The sequence below is a fragment of the Girardinichthys multiradiatus genome, chromosome 22 (assembly GCF_021462225.1).
Source record: "Girardinichthys multiradiatus isolate DD_20200921_A chromosome 22, DD_fGirMul_XY1, whole genome shotgun sequence".
Lineage (NCBI taxonomy): Eukaryota > Metazoa > Chordata > Actinopteri > Cyprinodontiformes > Goodeidae > Girardinichthys > Girardinichthys multiradiatus.
This window is the reverse complement of record NC_061814.1, coordinates 38,101,413-38,125,299: the sequence shown is the minus strand read 5'-3', so window position 1 is coordinate 38,125,299 and position 23,887 is coordinate 38,101,413. Positions and strand designations below refer to the sequence as shown.

Genomic DNA, 23,887 nt, shown 5'->3' with positions numbered 1-23,887 from the left:
TGTCTTGCTTGGGTTTTGTTCTGTTTTCTTGCAGCGGAGGGTTGAGTCCACTGAGGTTTATTGGCCTTATCTCTGTCAGTTCCCCCTTTTGAAAGCATCAGAGTGGTCCAGCAGGTCTTATCTTAATATGGATCCAATTAATTGAAAGCTCTTTCAGGCCCGCTCTTTCACAATTCCCCGCACTCCCTTAGACTCTTGTTAAAACATTTGCAAATTTCCCACGGAACCAGACCTCGGCTGTCTGACTTCCTTCGTCGTTTTCAGTGCATCGCGCCACCAAAACAGACCGACCGCGCCATGCTATAGGAATACACAGCGGGACAGGAGGCTGCAGAGCAGCTGTTTGTGGTTTCCAGCTAAACATACAGAATGAGACGGTTCCAAAATAGAAGAGAGACCGTCTAAGGTCTTACTTTTCTGTGGACATATACACATCTTTAGTTGTGTTAGTCAGACCAAACAAAGATCCAGATCCAGAAAAAAATACAGCAGAAGACAAACACCAAAAAAACATGCCAGAAAGAACAAACACGGTTAACTAAACATAACGAAAAGCCAACCTGCTCTGTACTGTACTTAAATATCTATGTAAGATAGATGAATGAAGCTGAGTATATCTGTGGGTTTCATTTTCTTCTTGTCTCCAGACTTTTGTGACAGCTGGGAAACCACACTGTTTTGTTCGTCGTCACATTTTTAAAGTTGCACAACGGACCACTTGGTTCTGAACTAAAACATTCTGCATGAGTTGAGCTTTAAAACAACGTTGTATTCGTTCAGTACACGTGTGGGCCGAACCGAATGGGCTGTACTGAAACTTTCCGTTACACAGGCAGTACATAGTATGTGCGTATGAATGGATCATGACATTGAGGCCAGTAATATTGAAATGTTCAGTTGTGTTTAATATTATTAATTTGAGGCATCTATTGGTTTACTTTAACAGTTTTTTTTCCAAGGTGGTATAAAACACAGAATACAACGTAAGGGATTTAAAAAAAACATAAATTAGGTGCACAAGCTCTAAAATCAACACCTTTATTTGGGAAATGATTGAGCTGTTTGGATACCAGACAAGAAGTAGGTTTCAAGGGACCTAAATGAGGCTTTCAGATCAATCAATACTGAACCAACTGTCAAGCATAACGGTAGCAGCATCATGCTGTGGGGCTAGCTCTACTAATGAAGATTGATTACCTTCACGTTCTTCAGCCTCACCTCTAGGGTTTCTACTCGGTCTTGAAAAGTGGAATTTGATGTTATTTTCCAGGTCTGTATAGAACATATTTTATTTTCCAGATTTGTTTTTTTACTTCTTCCATTTTTTTAAAGGAAGAGTCTAGAAATGCTTGATAAACAGAGTTTTGTTCACATTTATTTATATCAATTTGGCATGCTTTATCTTTAATTTGAAAAATCACACCTTCATTTTTACATTTCACAATTCAGTTTTGGTTTTTCATTTACTGACTGAACACACACACATGCAGAAATCATTTTCACTACATGTTGGATCTCTAAATAGCTTTAAATTCAGGTTCTTACACTGGGTCCTAAATCATAAATAAAGCACTAAAGCCAGTAGTTTAAAAAAAAAAAAATTCAAATTTGAGCACCCTATTATCTTAAAAATCACTGTAGTTGTATGTTGTATAGTAGGTCCTTCCTGGAAAAAAAGGGACTCCAATAAATCATTAAAATTAAATGTTTATTGACATTCATGTCCCCAATTAGTGTATGTAAACATCCAATGCTGTACTACATTGTTCACCAGTAACACTGGTGGCAAAATAGCCCCACAGCATGATGCAGCCACCGCCATGCTCCACCAGTTGGTACAACATCTTAGATTTGAGAGCATCACCTTGATTTGAATGTTTTGTATAATCATTTCACCCTAGAATAAAACATGGCTGAAAAAAATAAACGAAAGGCCAAAATGATGACACCATGCATGCATTTTTGATAGTTGTACATTGACTTAAAAAATGTGTTTTCTGAAGAATGTTACATAGAGCTGAAGCTCCAGATACAGGAGGAGACTAACTGTTGTGTCAGATTTATTTGTTGACTTTATTATCTCAGTGTAGCCATCATTTTTAACTCTGTGTACCCAGGTTTTATCTCAGAAACTATTTCAGGTCAGTCTCCAAGCTGATTAGTTGCAGTACTCCATCTTATCTTCAACCGCCTTGGTTTCCAAAGAAAACAGCGTCTGTATCATATTCCAGCAATTTCTGAAACGGCGCTGATGATTTATTTGTCTGAGGGCAAAATAAGTGGAAAGCTAAGGCTTCGGTTTACTTTAGATATTCTTTTGTTTACATCTCCACTACCATATCCCTTCCTTCTGTATGAAGATTTCAGAATCTTAAGGTCACAGTGTAGTGTTTGCTCTCTTTCAAAGCCGGATGAAAAAGTCTTGAAATTGTTGGAGATGTTTAAGAGTTCAGGGAGACAGCAGAGGAGGTGGAAGTTCCCTTAAATGCTACAAAGCTTCTTTTTCTTCCTGTGGAGGGTTTAAGCTTCCAGCTGCATCCCAACACGGCCTCTGGGCTGGATGTGTGACCTCACATCCTCCCTTGCTGTGCTTGACTGAACTCGGAGTTTAAACATATTTGACCGGCTTCTAATTGGCTGCTATTAAATTTCCCACGAAGTCGACGTGAACACCAGCAGACGGCTCTGTGTTTGTGTTTTGCCAAATGAAATAATGAAAAGCACACGTTGTTTTCGCAGGGGGTTTTTCATTTTGTGTTCGCTCTATGACAGGTCCTGAAGGACGCGGTGCTCACGAACCTTCGGTAACATAAGCAAAACATTCATATTTACAGACCTTTGTAAAGCACAGCTGCGAGCCCTCCCTACACTGTAAACAAAGGCTTCTTTTCCCTGCATGATGTCCCCATTTGCGAACATAACAGGAAAAGTAAAGGTAAAACACTTGTAAAGCGAGACTTTTCATTTCCTGCTCTTCTTTCTTCCCCACCTGTGAGTCGGAGTGAAAACTGTGGATGTTTTGGCAGAAATGAGCACTTTCCTCTCTGACTCAGCTGGAAGTGATGAGATTTGTATGGAGGGAACAGAGGGAGATGAAAAGCTCTGTCCAAGGACCGATGAGGAGAGGACTGTGGCCAAAATGTGGCCGGTTGTGTAAATACAGTCTAATAAAAGAACTTTGAAATTTACAGTACACATTTTTGGTACATAGTTATGGTAAAAGTTTTTAAGCTGCAACAGCAAAACTGATCTAGAGATGCACCGATCAGAGATTTTGAGGCTCTAACCTGTTGATACTGATGTTAGCATATTCCAAAGTGTCCTCCAGAACAATAAATAACAGCAAATTACTTTTTTCTAGTTTCCGCACAAATAAAAATTCTAACTCTCTTGAGAATAAAATGTTTTATAGTGAAATAAAACAAAGAGTTCTGAAAGACAGCTTAAAGTTAAATAGTTGCTTCCTTCTGCATTCCTGAAAGACTGCAAATATAATATATTCCTCCAGGTTAGACCCTTTTGTCCGTGACATTTTAAACTGTCTTCAGCATCTTATATTAGCAATTAGCACAATTAGCCTGGTTTTTAATTTAATTGAGTTCATTTATAATAAAGGCAACAGAAAAAAAGGTCAAATCTGTCCAATCATACAGACCGATTCACTGAGCGTGCGTGTAGCGACAGTGGAAAGGAAATCTCCCCTTTAACGAGAAGAAACCCCCAGTAGAACCTGGTTCAGTGTGAGCAGCCAGCTGCCATGACCGACTGGGGGTTCGAGAAGACGGCACATACACACAACAAGATCACAGAAGCACTGATCTAGGAGTATCTTCTATGTTTAAGAAAAAGTAAAGAGTTAATGGCAGTAGGAGCTCCTTCAGTGGCTTCATCTAGGAGATAAACGGAGAAGCTCTGAGTACGTTTTCAAGTCAATAGGACGAAGTACTTAGCATTACTAACATTGCAAAAGCATTCTGTTAGCATACCCTAGAGCACAGGTAACAAACTCCAGGTGTCCTGCAACTTTTAAATGCATCTCTGCTTAGACACACCTAAATTAAATAAGTCATTAGCAGGACTCTGTGGAACCTCACTACATGATGAGGAGCTAATTCAGCCATTTGTTACAGGTGTGTGGGACCAGGGACCCATCTAAAAGTTATGTCCCTGGTTCAACACATCGGCCCCCGAATGAAACAATTTTACCTCCCTGCTAGAATGTCCAGCATGTGAAAAAGTTTGTATAATATGTTTTAATTGCTCTGAAGGAATTTGGCCTTGTTAGTTTTAAAACAGATGTAACAGGATGGAGACAGAAATCTTTTTGTTTCGTCAGTCTGCTTAATCCACAGGATATTTTCCCAAAGGTCCTGGTGATTATCTGTTTTTGAACAAACCAGAAACCACCAGATGCCATCTTGAGCATCGTCAGATGACCTCTGTGCAGTAGTCCTTTTCTTTGCCAGGGTGTTTTGGCATTTGTGAAAAGATTTACCTTTGCCAGTTTTCTTGCAAATGGTTCTTTTCACCAGTTTACACTTTAAATCCTGGGACTGGCCGATCTTATAAGAAGCACACATTTTGGAAAAATACCCAATAACTGTAATGTATAATTGGAAAATACTTTTCTCTCGTTGCTCTCGCACCTGCTGCATCCCTTTACTACATATCACAATGTCATCTGCAAACATCATAATCTAGCTAATATGATCCTCATGTTATTAGCTTCTCTTAGAGAACAAACATTTTGTGTAATTTTCGAGTCATAAATGAGACATGTTGTGGTTTGTTCGTCATCCAAGGCAGCTAAGATAGTTATTCCATCTAATGTTTTGTTCTTATGATAAACTAAATGATGTTAACTGTATTCTGTCTTTTGCTTAATTGGCCTTCTTGATCAACTCATATAAAGAAATATAAAACGGCAAGCTAAAAATAAAGTATCTCTGTTAATTTGGTTATTTGTGTGTTTGTGTTTAGTGACAGTGGTCACGTTAAGCTCCACCCTAGCCTGTTCTTGCTGCTGCTGGTGCTCAGTCGCCTCTACCCTTCTCCCATGGATGGATCATCTTCTCCTTTGGGACTCGCTCCTTTCATGCCCTTAATTATGAGGTAGGTGTAACGCTGCGCTCCATTTACCTCGAAAGGGAAACCCAAATGTGGGAGATTTGTTGCTAAGTGACCAAGCTAACTACTATTAGCAACCAATAACAATGTGTCTTTATGCTTTTCAAATATTTAAACCCTGCAGCAGTGTGGAAACTAATAGTCTATTCAGTCCTGTGTGTGCCACTGATTTAATGTAATTAAACATATTCATAAGCACAACTAGTTTCTTATTACAGATTTCACTTACCTTTATATAAAAGGCAGCCATGTTGGATTTTTTAGGTTGTGGTTGGTGAGAAACTTCTGACTTTACAAGTTGATCTTTTAGACTTTAAACCCAGAATTTCTGACCTCTGATCCGAACCCTGAAACCCAGCCTAACATGCATTCCTATTGAAACATTAGACAATTTTTTGTGGGTATTTAATTTCAGTCTTACTGCATGATAGTGAAAAATAGAACAATTTAGGATTTACTTTGACTGCGCAATATTGTTTAGGTCAGGTTACTTGTAAGGCGTGGGCTGGGTGCTGGAATCAAGATGGCCTCAATGAATGTCTTAAAGTTATGGTTTAAATATCTCAGAACCATAAAGTCCTTTTAATGAGATGTGAAAGAAAATGTCAGACTGAAGTTTTCTTTGCCTATATGCTGCATAATAACCCATATTACCTAGGCAGCGATAGAAATAGTCGTTGCTTTTCTGTTTTAATTCAAAAGTGATGTATTAGTGATGATATAAACTAGTTATATTTTGTTATACATTTAAGTTTTATACAGTGTTTGTGTTTCTCAGGGTAATCATGCTGCTTGAATCGTATACCAGCTTGCACCCTTTTTTTTTCTTTAACATATGTCATCTCAGAGCTTTCAGAGCTTCTTGTTCCTTCAGAAATGTTTGGCTTTCTCAAATATTTGAGTACCATCATAAATTACCAGTCGGATCAAAGTCAGGATGCTTTCAGAGTGCAAATATCTGAGGATGTCCAAAATAAACTGTCAATGGTCATCCTATGACCTGGTTTCCTTTAGAAAATGACACTAAAATATTTCACCAAAATTTGCCAAGCCTGTTTGATCATTTGTAAATGCTCTATAAAGTGCCAAAAGATTTTAAGAATCAAGTTTCCATTTTAAGAAAATGAAAACAGGATTTGAAACTAGCTTCTCTCACTTCTGTTAATGTTGCTGTAAATTTGTTGGTGGCAAAAGAGCTGAAAATATTTTTTTCCATTAAGGCTGCATGATATCAGGAAACCTGCGATGTTACTGTTGAATATTATGATGAAGACATTTGTTGTGATAAACATTTAAAAAAAATAAAGATTTTCCTTTCTTTTCTCTTTTTTTAATTATCACAATGTGCCCATCACTTTCTAAGCTTGATTAAAACCTATATCAGGTGTGGGCTTCAATGACAGTAGAGGTCCATCCAAGGAATGGTATTGGCCTGGTGATGAGCGGTGGCTGATTTCCTCCCAACATGACGCCTGGCATTCACACCAAAGAGTTTAATCTTATTCTCATCAGACCAGAGAATTGTCTTATCATCTGAGTCCTTCAGGTGCCTTTTGGCAAACTCCAGACTGGCTACCATGTTCCTTTTATTAAGGAGTGGCTTTCATCTGGTCACTCTACCATACAAGTCTGATTGGTGGATTGCTGCAGAGATGGTTGTCCTTCTGGAAGGTTCTCCTCTCTCTACAGAGGAATTCTGGAGCTCTGACGGAGTGACCATGGGGTTCTTGGTCACCTCCCTGACTAAGGCCCTTCTCCCCCGATCGCTGGTGGTTTCAGACGTGGTGGTTTCAAACTTATTCATTTACAAATGATGGAGGCAACTGCTCATTAGGACCTTCAAACCAGCAGAAAGGTTTCTGCATCCTTCCCCAGATATGTGCCTTTGGACAAGCCTGTCTTGGAGGTCTACAGACAATTCCTTTGACTCCATGCTTTGTGCTCTGACATGCACTGTCCACTGTTGGACCTTATATAGACAGGGGTGTGTCTTTCCTAATCATGTCCAATCAACCGACTCCATTTAAACTGTAGAAACATCTCAAGGATCATCAGTGGAAACTGTATGCACCTCAGCTCAATTTTGAGGTTCATGGTAAAGGCTAAAAATACTTACATAAATGTGATTTCTTCTTTCCCACTTTCATGGGGTCATCATGGGGTCATAATGGGGTCATAATGGGGTAATGTGTGTAGAATTTTGAGGAAAGAAATTAATTTGACACCTTATCGGAATATGGCTGTAACACAACTAAATGTGGAAACGGTGCAGTGCTGTGTATATGTTCAGGATGTACTGTAAATCATAAATGAACACACACAGCCCCCCGCTCTAAGCACCTCCTGCCGCATCCCACCCCCCACCACACAGCGCGTCGAGCAAGGCAAGGCAATAGCCTTGCACGATACCACACGAGAGAACAACAGAGGAGATGCCACCAAACCCACACCGGACTCCCCGACTCCACACCAAGACGGGATCAGCTCACCCTCTATGCAGTGCTCGAAGGTGGCGGGAACCCAGGGCCGACGGCCCCCACCATGCCCTCACAAACAAACAAACAATATCACCCCCGCTACGTCAGCCCAAACAAACGCCCCACCGAGCCGGCCGGCCAGCCCCTCCACCAAAGCAAAGCCACACCCTCATCTGCTGCCACACACTGCCCTTCCGAGCCCTATGTGCGTGTCATGAAGATGTTATAAGTGAGAGTGTCTAAGTTGTATTAGTTCCATTGGCCTTGATAGCATCCAACAAAGGCCTGGTTCTGGTTACCGGTATCTACATATACTAAGTTTTTAAAAAGTTACGGTTTTCAAAACCTTTTAAATCTTCTGTCTTACTGTTCCAACAGATTAACCTCCTTTTAATGGGATGCCAGAGAAAATGCCGGAGTGACCATAGTTTTAACAGAACACCCTCAATATGTCGCTGTGCACTGCGTGGCTGAAATCAGCTACACCCCTAGCTTACATGAAAAATACTTTTTGCTGTTTATTTTTGACAACATCATAATGTTCACAGAAAATACAGAGTCATGCTCTGTGTATGTAAAGAAGCTGACTGCAGGCTACCGGAGCAGATAGCAGGACTTCTTAACTAGTTGCAAAAAAACTTGAATATTCTGCACAATAATCACTTAAAAACTACAAAATGTAGCATCTGTTTATTCTGTATTTTTGCTTAAGTCTGTGTTTTAAAATGACATCAATAGACAAAAAAAAAATATGTAACTAATTAATCATAATATTTTAGCAGCTGTAAGATGATTTGTTCCTTTCATTTTAAATAAAAGAATAATGTAATATGTTGTTTAACATTTTTCTGTAAATGTCTGGAAATAATGATATTTTTACTTTAGGTCATCATAGTGGGAGATTCTCTTGAAATTATAATATTACACACATTGGCATTGTGAAGGTTGGTCACATTGGTATGGCTCATCTTTTACATATGGTGGAGCTCTGTTTCCCTGTAGTATTATTGTAATGAACAGACAAAACATGAACAAGGCGGCATGTGAGCAGCAGCCCCTACCTCGTGTCATCACTGTTTGTAATGGCTTCAGCCACTTGCTCCGTTTATATGAAGCCAAAGGAAGCAATAATCACCGGGGAATTAATTAGTATCGCGGTTGCTCAAATGACCTTTTTTCTAAACTGCAGCTCCATGTGTGGAACAATTCACAATCACTGCGAAAAAACACCTGCAGTCTCAACATTGCTGTGGGTGAGCCTCTTTATGTTAATGTTGGTACAGGTGTCATCGCAGCCTTTTTTTGCCGCTTTGTTATTTTTGTGACAAATGCATCTGGCACATCTTTGTAGTTTTCTAAATGGTGATGTTTATTATGGGTGGAGATGAGATAAGCTTTCGGTTTTGTGCAGTGATGTGATTCTGTTTTTGTCTGCTGAGACTAAACAGCTGTCTAATCTGGCCTGTTTTTATGTGATGTCCTGTGCTTCTTTGGTTGTTTGACATTGTGACCTGGTTTGTTGTTTTTTTTTTCCCTTCTCTTGTGAACCTACCAGACAAATGGAAAACATCCTTCATTTTTTTACGCTTATCAGATGGAGATGGAGACAAATATTTTTGGAAAGTATTTGAGAGGAATCTCATTGGCTCTCACTGGAGAAAGTTGAAAGGTTGGCATCTTGTTCCTCCAACATAACCTGAAATTGTAGTAAGAAATAGCCGGTTATCCTTAGCAAAAATGGTCTTCCTCTTATTTTTGGCTTCGAAAAAGGAAGATATCTGCTTTTGTGTTTCATTGAAAGGAGATTAATCTTTACTTCTTCTTTCACTGTCTGCCCTCTGCATTGCCCATGCAGGTGATTAAAGTGAATGTTGTCCTATTTTTAGCTGAATATTATGTGTTGGAGAGAAAATAAAGTGGTTTTAGCCTCAATGTTAGGATGCTTAGTTAAAAGCTCAGATAAAAATAACAAAGTAAGGTCCACAGTTGCGGGGGCAGCAGCCAAAGCAGAGAGAGCGAGACTTCGCTCTCTGGGGAGAGGGAACTCCCATGCCCGAGTTTTTGCCTCAGCAACCATCCGAGCCAGTGCTGCGGATACCCATCAGCTGCTTCTGGAGTCCCACAGGCCAAAAAGACCCGATAGGACTCCTTCTTCACCCTGACAGCATCCCTCACCGCCGGTTTCCACCAGCGGGTTTGAGGATCGCTGCCGCGACAGGCACCAACAACCTTGTGTCCACAGCTCCGGTCAGTCACCTCGGCAACGGAGGAGTGGAACATGGCTCACTCGGACTCAGTGTCCCCCACCTCCCCCGGAACGTATTTAAAGCTCTCCCGGAGGAGGGAGTTAAAGCTCCGCCTCACGGGAGACTCTGCCAGGCAGTCCCAGCAGACCCCCAAGATTCATTTGGGTCTGCCAGGTCTGACCGGTATCCTCCCCCACCATCGGAGCCAGCTCACCTCCAGGTATTGGTCAGTGGAAAGCTCCGCTCCCCTCTTCACCCGAGTGTCCATGACATGCAGCCGCAAATCAGATGACATGACAACAGAGTTGATCATGGACCTGCGGCCTAGGGTGTCCTGGTTCCAAGAGCACATATGGACACCTTTATGCTTGAACATGCTGTTAGTTATGGCCAATCCATGAGGATCACAGAAGTCCAATAACCAAACACCACTCGGGTTCACAACGGGAAGGCCATTCCTCCCAACCACACCCCTCCAGGTCTCACTGTCATTGCCAACGTGAGCGTTGAAGTCCCCCAGCAGAACAAGGGAGTCCCCCGGAGGGGTGCTCTCCAACACCACCTCCGAGGACTCCAAAATGGGTGGGTAGTCTGAACTGCTGGTGCATAAGCACAAACAACAATCAGAACCCGTCCCCCCACCCATAGGCTGAGGGAGGCTACCCTCTTGTTCACCGGGGTGAACCCCAACGTACAGGCGCAGAGATGGGGAGCAACAAGTATGTCCACCCTAGCTCTGTGCCTCTCACCAGGGGCAACTCCAGGGTGGAAGAATGTCCAATCCCTCTCAAGGAGAACTGGTTCCAGAGCCGTGCGCCGAGGTGAGCCCGACTATATCTAGCCGGTATCTCTCAACCTCGCGCACCAACTCAGGCTCCTTCCCCGCCAGAGAGGTGACATTCCAAGTTCCAAGAGCCAGCTTCTGCAGCCGAGGATCGGACTGCCAAGGATATATTAATCAAGTTCATTTATCATTTTTTTTTTAATATAAGAAGTTACTTAATCATAATATTATATCGTACTCGTACTCGTCGTCTTCCACTTATCCAGGACCAGGTCGCGGGGGCAGCAGACTCAGCAGAGACGCCCAGACGTCCCTCTCCCCAGACACCTCCTCCAGCTCCTCCGGGGGGAGCCCAAGGCATTCCCAGGCCAGCCGAGAGGCCTCCTCCTGGTGGGATGTGCCTGGAACACCTCCCGAGGAAGGCGTCCAGGAGGCATCCGGTATAGATGCCCGAGCCACCTCAACTGGCTCCTCTTGATGTGGAGGAGCAGCGGCTCTACTCCGAGCCCCTCCCGGATGGCCGAGCTCCTCACCCTATCTCTAAGGGAGTGCCCGGCCACCCTACGGAGGAAGCTCATTTCAGCCGCTTGTATCCAGGATCTCGTTCTTTCGGTCATGACCCAAAGTTCATGGCAATAGGTGTGGGTAGGAACGTAGACCGACCGGTAAATCGAGAGCTTTGCTTTTCGGCTCAGCTCTCTCTTCACCACAACGGACCGGCACAGTGCCCCCATTACTGTGGCAGCCGCACCAATCCGTCTGTCGATCTCCCGCTCCATTTTTCCCCCACTCGTGAACAAGACCCCGAGATACTTAAACTCCTCCACTTGAGGCAAGAACTCCCCTCCAACCTGAAGAGGACAGGCCACCCTTTTCCGGTCGAGAACCATGGCCTCGGACTTGGAGGAGCTGATCTTCATCCCAGCCACTTCACACTCAAACCGCCACAGCGCATGCTGTAGGTCTTGGCTAGAGGGGGCCAGCAGGACCAAGTCATCTGCAAAAGGAAGAGACGAAATCCACTGGTCCCCAAACCAGACCCCCTGGATTGAGGAGATCCTCGAAGTACTCCTTCCACCGCCCGATAATGTCCTCAGTCGAGGTCAGCAGCCTCCCACCCCCACTATAAACAGTGTTGGCGAAGCACTGCTTCCCCCTCCTGAGGTTCCGGACGGTTTGCCAGAATCGCTTCGAGGCCAACCGGTAGTCCTTCTCCATGGCCTCACCGAACTCCTCCCAGGCCCGAGTTTTTGCCTCTGCCACAGCTGACTGGGACACCTAGAAGGCCGGGTACTCCGCACTACCGCTCGGCCCGTAGGCCGAGACGACAGTCAGAGACCTATCCCCAACCCAAAGGCGCAGGGATCCTCTCATCCACTGGGGTAAACCCCAACACGAGACAGCTGAACTGGGGGGCAACAAGCAAAGCCACACCAGCCCGCCACCTCTCCCCGTGGGCCACTCCAGAGTAGAAGAGAGATGAATAAAAAAAAATAACCCAGTGAAGAGTAATTACACGTACTAAACATTATATGCACTCTATACTTGGTTGGGGCTCCTTTTGCACGAATTACTGCATTAATGCGGCGCAGCATGGAGGAGATCTGCCTGTAAGTTGAGGAAGTCAACTGTTGATCTTTTGTAATCTGAATCACTGGATTTTGGGTTTTCCTTATCTGTAACCATTAAAATATTTCACTCTGTGTTATGATTCCATGAGTTTTACTTGCTACAATGACTGACCAATAATATTGATTTTAGTTTTTACAATTTTCAAATTTTTTAACAGAGGCTACAAGATTTCAATCCACTGCAGTGTTGTGTGTTAGCAGTGGTGTTGGTGACGGTGGTTCTAGCTGTCTTCCGATCCATAACAAGCTCCTCTCATATAGCTGTGAACTGATCCCTCACCTTTCTCATGGCCATCCTCACCCCATGAGGCGAGATCATATATGGAGTTCCAAATGGTTTTACTTACTTTTCATTTTCCAGTAACCACACCAACTGCTGTCACTGGTGTCCTTTGAGATCTCTTTGGTGTCGCCCATGGTGGTGGATTATTTAGAAAGAAAGACCCTGATCTACAGGAGCCAGAATTCAGGCTTTCTATTCTGCAGTCCATAGATCATTAATTCCTCTGGCTCTCTCCTTTATTGCAAGCAATAATCTGCCATCGCCTTTTAGCAAAGTAGTCATTGAGTTGTGTCTTTTTATAGCCTCATGTTCTGCAGAGATCTAAATAAGTCTTTGGCCCAGTCTGGAACAGTCACAGAAGGAATGCGTCTCTGATATCTTGCCAAACGAAGCCCACATGTCTGAAAAGTCAAGCATGGCTCAACCTTAATTTCTTTGGCTCAAGCCATTCTGCTCCTCACCAAATTTCACCTTCCACCCATCCCATCTTCCATCAACGTGTGAGAACATGTCTAATCAGGTCAGTAACTTGTAAACCCTTCTCTCCTTCTTCCTTTTTCAGCTGATTTACCAGCAGCAGAGATAAAATCTTTCTTGGTTTTGTGCATTAACAAAACCCAAATGCTTCATTCCACCACATAGGTTTTTTGCCTCCACACATCCCCACTCTGAATATTTACCATTATTCTGGTGTCTGTAAATTTAATGATGACTGGACTGGGAATGATGACGACAGAGAATGGGAGGATAATGAGGAGCAGACAAATTTATTATAGCTAGAGAAGTGTCTTTTCCAGCTTTATCCCTTTCTACCATTGTAGTGATTTATTGTCTTTGATTTGCAGCCCAGGCTTTTCTCCTCACCTGCCTAACTCCGTTCCCATCTTGGCCCACTTTGTCTCATATTTCACTTCTTTGGAAAGGCTATGGTTAGGCTGAGAAACCGACGCAGGATTTAACAAGGAGACCACCGTCAGAGGTGATGATGTACTGTTCTCCACATTGCTCCTGGTGTTCATCTTTTCATCTTGTGGAAAGTGAACCAATACAGGGAGAAATCTGCATTTACCATCAGGAGTGTGAACACTGCCATTGAAAAAGGTTTGCTCATGTGTTTCACGTCTGAATATGCGGCGTGGGATTGTGTGCCCATTAGCAGCTCTGTCAAGAAGCATTGAGAAGCATTCAACTGATGTGTACTGATTCATTAAATGCATCTGTAGTAGGCCGTTTTCTTAGGCTGACTTAATTTTTTTCTGCCATTTATATAAACCTGGAATCAGATTTTTGCCAATTTCTCTGAGTTTAGAAACTCAGCCCATTTCGCACTAGCACCAAAAATACAGTCCCTTGTGAAGATATTCAAACCTCTCACTTTTTTATGGGGATTGTCTGTGACGGGCCAGCACAAAGTGGTGCAGAACTGTGAGGTGGAGAGAAATTGATCCATAGTTGTCAACACTTTTTCCTAATAAAAATCTAAAAGTCTTGCATCCATTTTTGTTCAGCCCCATTTACTCTGGTGCCCTAAAAAAAAAACCACCATTGCAACAGATTTCCTTCAGAAGACACGAGTAGATCCCACCTGTGTGTAACTTATTCTCAGTATAAATCCAGCTGGTTTGTTTCTGGCATCAAAGGTTTTTTAGAGAACATCCATGAACAAACAACATCATGAAGACCAAGGAGCACAGCAGACAGTCTGTCCACCTATATTGACAGGCTGGTCAAGGACAGCATTAATGAGAAAAACAGTCAAGATGTCCAATAGTCAGATGCTGCATTTTGCCGAGAAGAATGAGCAGGAGTTTCAGGCTCCGGATGTAATAAGCTGGTAGAGATGTATCCAGAAAAGCCTGTAGTTACAATTGGTGGTTATTCAGTTAAGTATTGACTCAGGGGGCCTGAATACAAATGCATGCAACACTTTTCAGGTTTTGATTTGTAAGAATTTTGAAAACCATACATAATATTCCTTCCACTTCAGTTTCGCACTACTTTGTGTTGGTGTTTTGCATAAATTCCCAGTAAAGTTAGTAAAGTGTTAAACTCCACGAGCATGTTCAGTTTTTTTTGCAAGTTAAAATCATGTAAGAAAATAAAAAGGTTTTTTAGTGAAGTATACAGTTTTGTTACAGTTTCTTTACATGAATGAGCTGTTGAGGCTCACTTTTTTCTCTCTGCGTTTTAAAACCTTGATTCCCGGGCTTGTTTAGCAGTTTTTTGTGGAATAAATTGTTCTTTCAGCTCTGCAAAATGAGGCCCAGATGAGCCTCGTCCTTGCCAGTCAACAGTCTGCCTACTGATCCCACAGGGGACGCTGCTGTTTCTAAAATTACACCCTTCCAAACTGTCATTTCCTTTTACAAAACATTTTCATTGGGACAAATTAGCACAGATAGCTTGCATATGGGCCACAAAAGAAGGAGGGAAGTGGTAGAAAGTGAGGACCGAGCACTGCAGTGATGGATCGGACTTTAACAGTCTACTGTCCCCTTCTGCTGAATTTTCCACAGTCGAGACAAGTTTCTTGTTTCTCCAACCAGCTTTAATACAACAACAGAACAGTGTAAACATCCAGAAACGTCCACATTTCCCTCTTGTCGTCTTGACTTTTCTTCTGCAGTTTTATTAGTCCGCGGTCTTTTAAACTAAGCAGGGGTCACGATGGGGTTCTCACAGTACGATGACATTAAATACAAATTTCATGTAGGGCTGCATATTATTAGGTAATCGTGACGTTGCGATCTTATTGTTAAACATTGCGCTGATTATATTGACTATGACTAACCCACATTTTTGCCACTAGAGTAAGTACTGAGGTCTAAGATGGGGAGTTCCTAGATAGAGCTGTCCTGCTTGCCACACGTCCACTTAAAATATTAACATATTTGAAAGTTTCTGGGTTTTGTCTGAATTTGGCTTGTTTTTTTATTCTAAGTGGTGTGACTATGGCTGTTTTAGCTAAAGAGTAAACAAGGGCTTTCTGAAATGACCTTCTTCCTCCAGTAACTCTTACTCTGCCCCTTCCAGTCTGTCCTATCTCATTCATGTCTTTGGACATGTCCCTCTCTTGTTAGCTTTGACTCTGTTATGACACTGGAGAAGGAAACCCTATCAGCTTGTAAACAAGGTTAATTTTAGCCTTACTCTCAGGGTGACAGGCCATACTCAACTATACCGGTAAACGCTGTAAGTAATCGTGGGAGGGAGAATTGTGCGGGTGGGCAATAACAAAACGTCGCATACTATTTCCTGCCTGGTTAGCTAACGAGTTGAAAATATTTGAATTTAGGTTTATCGTTTATCTGCCGGCCGGGGAGAGGTTTATTTTGGAAAGTTTGCAATAAGACATGGAGCTGGGCAGGGGGGAGCTCATATCAAGATTACATAAGATATAAGCAAAAATAGAATGCAAATTAAATAAGTTATGTTTATAATTTCTAACTGGTGAATTTATTAGGGAGCAAAATGATAAAGTCCTGACAACTCATAGTAAACAGATCTTTGATGACCTTACGGGTCAAGATGAACCTGACCAGCAGCTCTTAGCTGCATTTTGGTCCAAGGCCATTCAGAGCCTCAGAGACCAATAACAACATTTTATTATCAATCCTTTGCAGAGGGGCCACTGCAGTGATTTAAGGAGTACTGTGATGTAACCCATTTCATGGTTAAAGTCAGAGTCCAACACCTGGGTTGTATGAATGTAATTTTTAGCCACATTGCATCTAGTTGAGTGCTAAACGAAACAACCAAGACTTCCCTTATTTCTGCCTTAAACTGCTGACTGTGGTCATTTGATCTCGCAGAAGTTTTAAGGCTGCATCATAAGCATATATATGGTAGAAGATGTCGGTGTACTCCATAATCTGAGCTAAATGGGGTCACATAGATATTGTGTAAATGTGACAAAGAGTGGAGCCTTAGATCACTTAGATTTATTATTGCTAGTCCCAATTTATCTGAACAAAGTAAGATCTGAACAAATCTACCTCAGTCCCCGACATCCAGAGTAGGCATCTTTAAAAGAGATTTGATCACTGCAGTTTGTTTGGGCCGTTGGAAAAATAGAATGGAAAAAGTGAAGAGAATAATTTACTTTCTACACTATTTTAGGTGTAACAAAGCTTAACACCATTATGTTTTTTTATTTTTATTTTTGGGCACCAAGAAGTCTACCAAGTCTTGGATATTAGGTCATGAACAGTTTTTGTCAGAGAAACATTTGTTTAAAATAATTTAGATGCACTAATGATTCTGGAGAGAAAGAGTTATTAGGAGCTGTAACAACAAACCTTTGCAATAAAACATAAAAATATTATAATAAAAATGCATCTATCTATATTCCACAGCCTTAGGACAACTCTGTAATGTTAAAGTTGTCATTATGTTTGTCCTACAGATGCAGCCGGTCCGCTGTGTATCGCACCCGAGAAATGTCGGCCCGGGCCCTCGTCCCCTTCGTGCTGGTCACCCAGGTCCCCTCCACTGTCCAGTCTTTACTGCAGGAGCTCCCTCCAGAACCAGGACCCAAAATCCAACACAACCACATCCATGGCACTCTGCTGCAGGTCTGCTCCCACACACCCACATCAACACAAACCAGTTCACTCATACTGGGAATATACAGCTCTCACTGTAATCATAGGTTGTTTAAACAACCACAAGTTCTCAATTAGAGCCAAAATCAAAACTTCAATCATAAGCTTGTCAGAACACTGTGTGTTTTTCAGCATGAACGTTTATGAGTCAGAGTTGGGCTGACACAGAGACTTAGATTTCAGCCTGTGGGGTATTTTGTCTCGTTAACTATACTGTGACAAGGAAATACAGCAGGGTGAAAGGATATCACAAAAGTACAAATACCAAATAGGATTCCTGTTGAGGTCTATCAGGTCATTGTAGAACCAAACCAAGAGATGTGTCCACTTTCTCTGCCTAAAGTCAAGCTTGTTCCCAGTATGCGTTGGACTCCACCAGTCCTGCCCCTTGTCTCAAATCTTGCTTGTGGTGTTCATGGACAGGTTCATGGACATGATAATCAGCTGTTTTAAGTTCGAAACCATGATTCCTAACCAGAAACAGGGGAACTGTGGCCTCCAGGCCACGGGTCAGTCTCTTCCACTAGGGTGGGAGTTCAGTTATCTTGTTGACTTATTCTTGAGGGATCTTAAAATGGACGGAGCAGGAAATTGAATGACAGATTGGGCCATCTTCTTCAGTAATGGGGTGCTGCTTCACTCTGTCGTGATAAAGAAAGAGATGAGGCAAAACTCTCAATATACCAGTCCGTCCAACCCTCACCTGTGGTCAGGAGATGCGGAGAGCAAGAGATCCTGGATACAAGCAGCTTAAATTACCTTCCTCTGGAGGGTATTTGGGTTCAGCTTTAAAGTAAGGTCAGCCATATCGGAGGAAGTCATCTTAGGAAAAACCCTTGGTGCCTCCTTTAGGAGGTTTTCCATGCCTGTCTTGCTGGGAGGAGACCCTGGGACAGATTCAGAACTTGCTTAAGAGACTACATATCCTTTCTGGTGTTGGAATGCCTTGGTATCGCCCAAAATGAGCTGGAGAGTGTTGCTGAGTTTTCCTCTATGACCTGTCACCTCCTTGACCCGACTTCATATAAGCAGAAGACAAGGGACTGAAAAAGGACTTTATAAGATTTTCAAAGCTTGTGTGTCTGGACTGACATCAGTCCATACATCAGCTGGCTTCAGAAGACATTGTGACAGATTCTGATATAGTTTCCGAAGCATTTTTTGCCCCATTTGTTGGACAACAGACACTCAGTCATCAATTTCAGCTCACATCTGAAGTTTAATGGAGACAGAATCAGGACAAGATGACACAGATGAGGCAATGGAAACAAAAACATCTTCATTAGTTTTGGCGACGTCTAGCACAGAAAATCCAAACAAAAAGTGGACCTGAATGTTGTTGTTTTAAATATCTCCAGACATCCAGCCTATAAGTGTGCACAAAAAATAGAGGAAGTTTTGAAAACAATTGTTAAGTCAGTTTGGTTATTTTTCACCTAAATTCTTGTTTGCTTGTGGACGGTAGGTGCCAATGGTGCAGAAAATACCAGTTTTCCAAATTATCTGTGTTAATGTGGACACGGCCTAAAACAAGATTAGCTGCTCTGGCAAGTAGAGTGAATCTAACAGCTAGTCCATGAAGGGGCTGGACCATAGTAGACTTCCTTTGTATAAAAACATGGCGTACTGCTTTAATGCAACAGCAGTAGATGGAACTTGTGCATTGGTGGTTATTCACAAATAAGCATATCATTATTTACACAGGAAACAAAGGTTATTCTTGTATATGAATGAATGAATGAAAATTATTATTCAAGTGTCATGCACACAATGTGCCCAGCCTATACAGGCTTATGTGACTCTAGTAAGAAGTATCTGTACATTAACAATATCATAAAGAAACAATATTTTAGACAGGATAAAGTGCTGTTTGTCTAAGCATCACTGCTCTCTCTAGAAACTTTGCCAACATAAACATCTCTCTCTCAAAAAGCCAACTCAACGTATCACCATCTGATAGCCAAAACAAATCATGATTTTTGATCTGAACCTTTTCAAACTTAAACATCCTCAGGTCATTATATAATGGAGATTAAAACAAAAAATGAAATTCATCTTCATCAACATTTAAAACACACAAACATTGTTCCTCCAATAGCCCTTTATAACGCCCCACCTCAACAGCAAGAGGCAGAACACCCGCTCTCTGCTGAGCCTAGAGCGATCTGTCTTCTTTTTAGCTTGCCATTAACATAAGGCTTCTTAGCTTTGGTTTATTGAGCACATCAATTATAATATGTATGTGTATAATATGGATAAATACATTTTTTTTTTTTACATTTTGCCCTTTCATTTTCTACAATATAGTGTCCCTGACTGCGAACACCTTGGATTTTCCATAGTCACAGCATGTTTTACACAGGAAGATCATTTTTCGATTAGCCATTAGCTTTTACCTCAGCTTAAATCAAATAAATCAATGTGGATTATCACCGAATAGAGACGTCAAGACAGTTTTCTACTCCAGGTAACATATTAACTATTTACAGCCTTTTAACAGAACCTGCCTTAAAGTAACTTTGAAGTATCTGCTTGAAGGCAGAATCTCTGTCAGTCCTGGTGGGACAGTTTCCACACAGAGCCTATCCAGACAAGGCGGTTATCGCAGGGTAAATACCTGTGTTTAGTTCTGTCATCGCACCCTGACAAAACACAACCAAACAGTCTGCCTGTAACATCAACACTGCCAGAGAATAAGGGGAGAGGGAGTTTCCCCGAGCCTTTTATTGAATGCCACTGATGGGGTCAGTGGGCGTGGTGCGGTCCGGATCCGTACCCAGGGGTCGATGCAGAGAATGCAAACTGCAGCGGTTTCTTCAGGATAAGACGGAGTGCGCGTTGCTCGAGAGCGGTCAGGACTCCAGGGAGGTCTGCTGTGGGATGGAGGGACAGATGGATGGAGGTAGAGGGAGGGTGGGCCTCATAAAAGCCTAGACGAGATTTCAGGGGGAGAGTGGTTTTTAGTTTGTGTTCTTGTCATGGCTGCCACGTGTGGATGCTCCCCAGATGTCTCCTGATCTAGTCCACCCTGGTTCTACATTTCTCCAATACTGGTTTCCCACCTTTGAAGTCAGAATGGTCTTTGTTGTTCTGCTCCAACCTTGAGATACATAATACCCGTCATATCTATAAACAGAGATGAGTAAAAGGCTTAAAGTAAATACTTTATTTCAGCAGCAGGATCTCAGTAAAATAATAGAGATTCACATTTTGAGCTAAAAAAGAATAAGCTTTGCCACAATTATCTGACCACCTAATGATATAATAAACGTATTTATTGCTTATTTTTAGAAAAATTTATGTTTAGGATCTTTTTAAAAAAGATACATTTCATGGCATTAGTTGCCTTTATTTATTAGTAGGAATAAGGGCAAAGAGAGTTGGAGAAGACATGGAATTGGTTGGGAATTGAAGCCCGAAAAGCTGCTTCAAGGGTCATAGCCTCTGTATATGACGGCCTACTGTACAACTGAGCCACACTGCACCCAATTAGGAACTTCTAATTGGTAATCTATCACTTCCTGGTTCTTAGGGGTATAAATGTGACGTGGCACACAACCTCATTTCCCATAGTCAGTCTTGATATTTGGAATCACACAGAAACATGCCAGCCAGTACGGCATATGCTGGGTGATCTTTGCAAATCATTAAATGGCTAGGAAGAAATAGCTATTCACTTAAATAATATCATATCTACAGTCAGAGCGAGAACTAAAAAGTTTAAAAGAACTAGAACTGGGACAAAGAAGGCTGGATTTTGTTGTAGGTGCATCGCATCACCACTCAGTCAGGAAGATGGTATGGGAGGTAAAATAATTCTGCAAAGCTCACTGTTGAAAGAAGTGCAGCTAAGAGTAGCATCTTCTGTTAACCAAGTCCTAAAGAGAACCATTAGAGAGTATCGTCATGCCAACTGGTTGCTTAGGAGCATTGCCAGTCAAACGGCCTTTTCTGTCCTGTTTTTGTGATATGAGATTAAAATTAAGTATGTCTGCAACAAACACTCCAGAAGGGTCTAGGGTGGGGGAACAAAAGGAAGAATGTGAGAAAAGGCACCTCATACCTGCTGTTAACCATGGTCTAGGATCTGTGGTGGTGTGGGCCTGTTTCTCTTTCAGCAGGATGTCCAGAACATACAGTCAACCTTCTTCCATTTCAATCTCTGACTTAAATACGCATGCAACCACTGCTTAATTCGGTTAATCCAATACGAAACAAACTGGAGTATTAAACATGGCGTCTAAACATTTTAAAGAGTTGTTGGTCTCCATGAGCCTTCCGCCTCTGGTCCAGCTCAATGTTGGACTCAGGGTAGCACCAGTTTATCGCTGCTAGAACCAGAACCTGTGCCGATAATAAGACACAAAACTGGTGCCAAACAAGCACTAGATCCCCATGTTTACACAGTGACTGTTTCATCCAACTCTTATGAGAAAGTGTACAAAATAGGTTCTGAATGCAAGACGTGTTGCTGTAAAAGTGTCCAAATGGCTGTGACCTCTTGGCCACGAGGTGTGTTTATCTATGAAAACAGTTTGTTGCTGCATCAACAACTTGGTCCAAAAGGAGGATTTGTGTACATTAGAGAGTCCGTCAGGCTCCATACAGACGCCTGTGTACTCAGTAGTTTGTTGCTCTGCATTTTTGTTTGTCACACACATACACAGCGCAGCACAGTTCTGTAATCAGGTACTGCAACAACACCACCTGGACATCTGTGCATGAGTCTTCTTCAATGTGAAAGTCACTACTTTAGAGAAGAGGGTTTTTTTGCATCTTCCAACCATCTGGGTTGTCATTATCAATGTCATTATCATCCAAATGTCACCCATTGTCTTGATATTTAGGTCATAACTATGAAATGGTATTAATATTGTTTGATTATTTGTGTTCTGTACTGAAATAGATAGAGAAACCATAGGAATGGACATAGATGTGTCCCTCTGAACAGTTACTTAACAAGGAGAGGAACAGGATAAAACAGTAACATTAAAAGGGGTACAAATGGAAAAATGTAGAAAATTCAGATTTAAGTAAGGCCAAACTCACAGCAAAGCTGCTCTCAAGCACTTGCTCTTGTGTCACTGACTGTCAGATTGCATAAGAATCTAAATGGAATAAAAATCCATCCACGGTGAGTGGAGTTTTATCACTCTGTTTCAAATTCCTGCACTAGCTTACCTTAATAATACCTGTACATCATATTTGACAGGAAGAGGCTTTATGCTTATTTGAAAAGTGTGTTTGTGACCTTTTATTGTGGATGTAAGATGTACACGTCAACGGAAAAATTAGCTGAAATCTTTCAGGGGGGGAACAAATGTGGTTGCATATGTCTGCACGTCATTAAACTGATACCTTAGGTTTTATCACAACACTTTTTGGACAGAACTCTATCAGCATGGCACATCTTTGACTCTGTGATAAAAAATACTCCAAATCTGTCAACTGGTGAGGTCATCTTCTATGCACAGCCCTATTTAGTTCATCCCTGGACTATTTCTTCTTTTGCCACCATTTCTTTTGATCATTTGAATGGCTGCTTTGGGCTTTTACTTAAAAAATGAAGTTCCTCTTTCACCTTAAATAAGGCCCCTGTTCCAGTTGAACAGAACCAACCCCATGACCCTGCCACTTGATGATGACCATCTGCCCTGTGTTCAATGGTACATCCTTTGCCTTGGAAATTCTTTTCTACACTTCTCTAGACTGATACCTTTTGACGATGAGATTCCTCAGATGCTTTGGAAACGTTCTGCAGACCATAGCTTGTCCTGAGAGATGCTATCGGGGAAATTGCAGGAAAAGCCTAATAGAACCACTGAACATTATCTGCACTTAGGTATAATACACACTAAAAAACAGCAAAAATCATACATGAAAAACAAAGTTTGAAATTGCAGAGAACTGCTTTAATTAAAGAGTCAACAAATGTTAATGCAAAATTGTTGATCATATTTGTTTTGCTTTTCTTATTCCTTCATTGCTGTTAGCATCTTACTTCTTCAAAATTGGACAAACCTGTTTAAAACGGTTCAACACATAACAGCTTGATCAGTAATAATGTGGAAGCAAAACGTCAACCTGAGTTTATGAAGATGAGCAAAAACTGCAAAAAATAAGATTTTATTGATTGACAGAGAAAGCCTAGCCTTTTTAGGCTAAGCTTAGCTATACTTTGCAGCATAAACACCAGATTAGGTTTAAACGGGCCCAGAAAGAATCAGGGTGGAGCTGACCGAACTGGCATTTTTTCATGTAATCAAATGTATTTGTTTTTGAGATTTTACCATTGAATTCTGCCTTCTACACATTCTACATTTTGACCTACTAAAGATTTTGGAAACATTTTAATTTAGAGTTTCTCCAAATGTTCAGTTTATATATCAAAGCATAGATATTTTTGCCAACTCTCAGCCAGTGTGTCTCCCACTGTTACAGGATATGTTGTTTTCTGTGTTCACATCCAAACTCTGACTCACTCCTATTATATGTTAAATATGCAGTTTTCTTTCACAACTGGAATTTAACCTGTCGGATCTCCTCCATAAATTACTGTAGATACTTAAAAAATTAGGTTTAGCTAATAGAAGGGTCTCCTACTCACAGTTCAAGAATTTATAGTTTTATAGTAGAATAGGTGGGAGTCACCATAGCAACCACTGTACACAGCTCCTGACCTTATTGAGAGCATTCCCACCTCGCCCTTTGTCTGTTTTCTCATATCAGTTTCAC

General features: G+C 41.7%; 1 protein-coding gene across 1 annotated transcript in view; it reads left to right on the top strand.

Moving 5' to 3' along the window:
• thada (THADA armadillo repeat containing) overlaps positions 1 to 23,887 on the top strand; it is a 116,255-nt gene that overhangs the window by 36,220 nt on the left and 56,148 nt on the right. The window contains exons 27-28 of the mRNA XM_047352005.1: positions 4,981 to 5,112; positions 16,954 to 17,122. Coding sequence (XP_047207961.1) covers positions 4,981 to 5,112; positions 16,954 to 17,122 — 301 coding nt within the window. The remainder of the gene's footprint in view (positions 1 to 4,980; positions 5,113 to 16,953; positions 17,123 to 23,887) is intronic.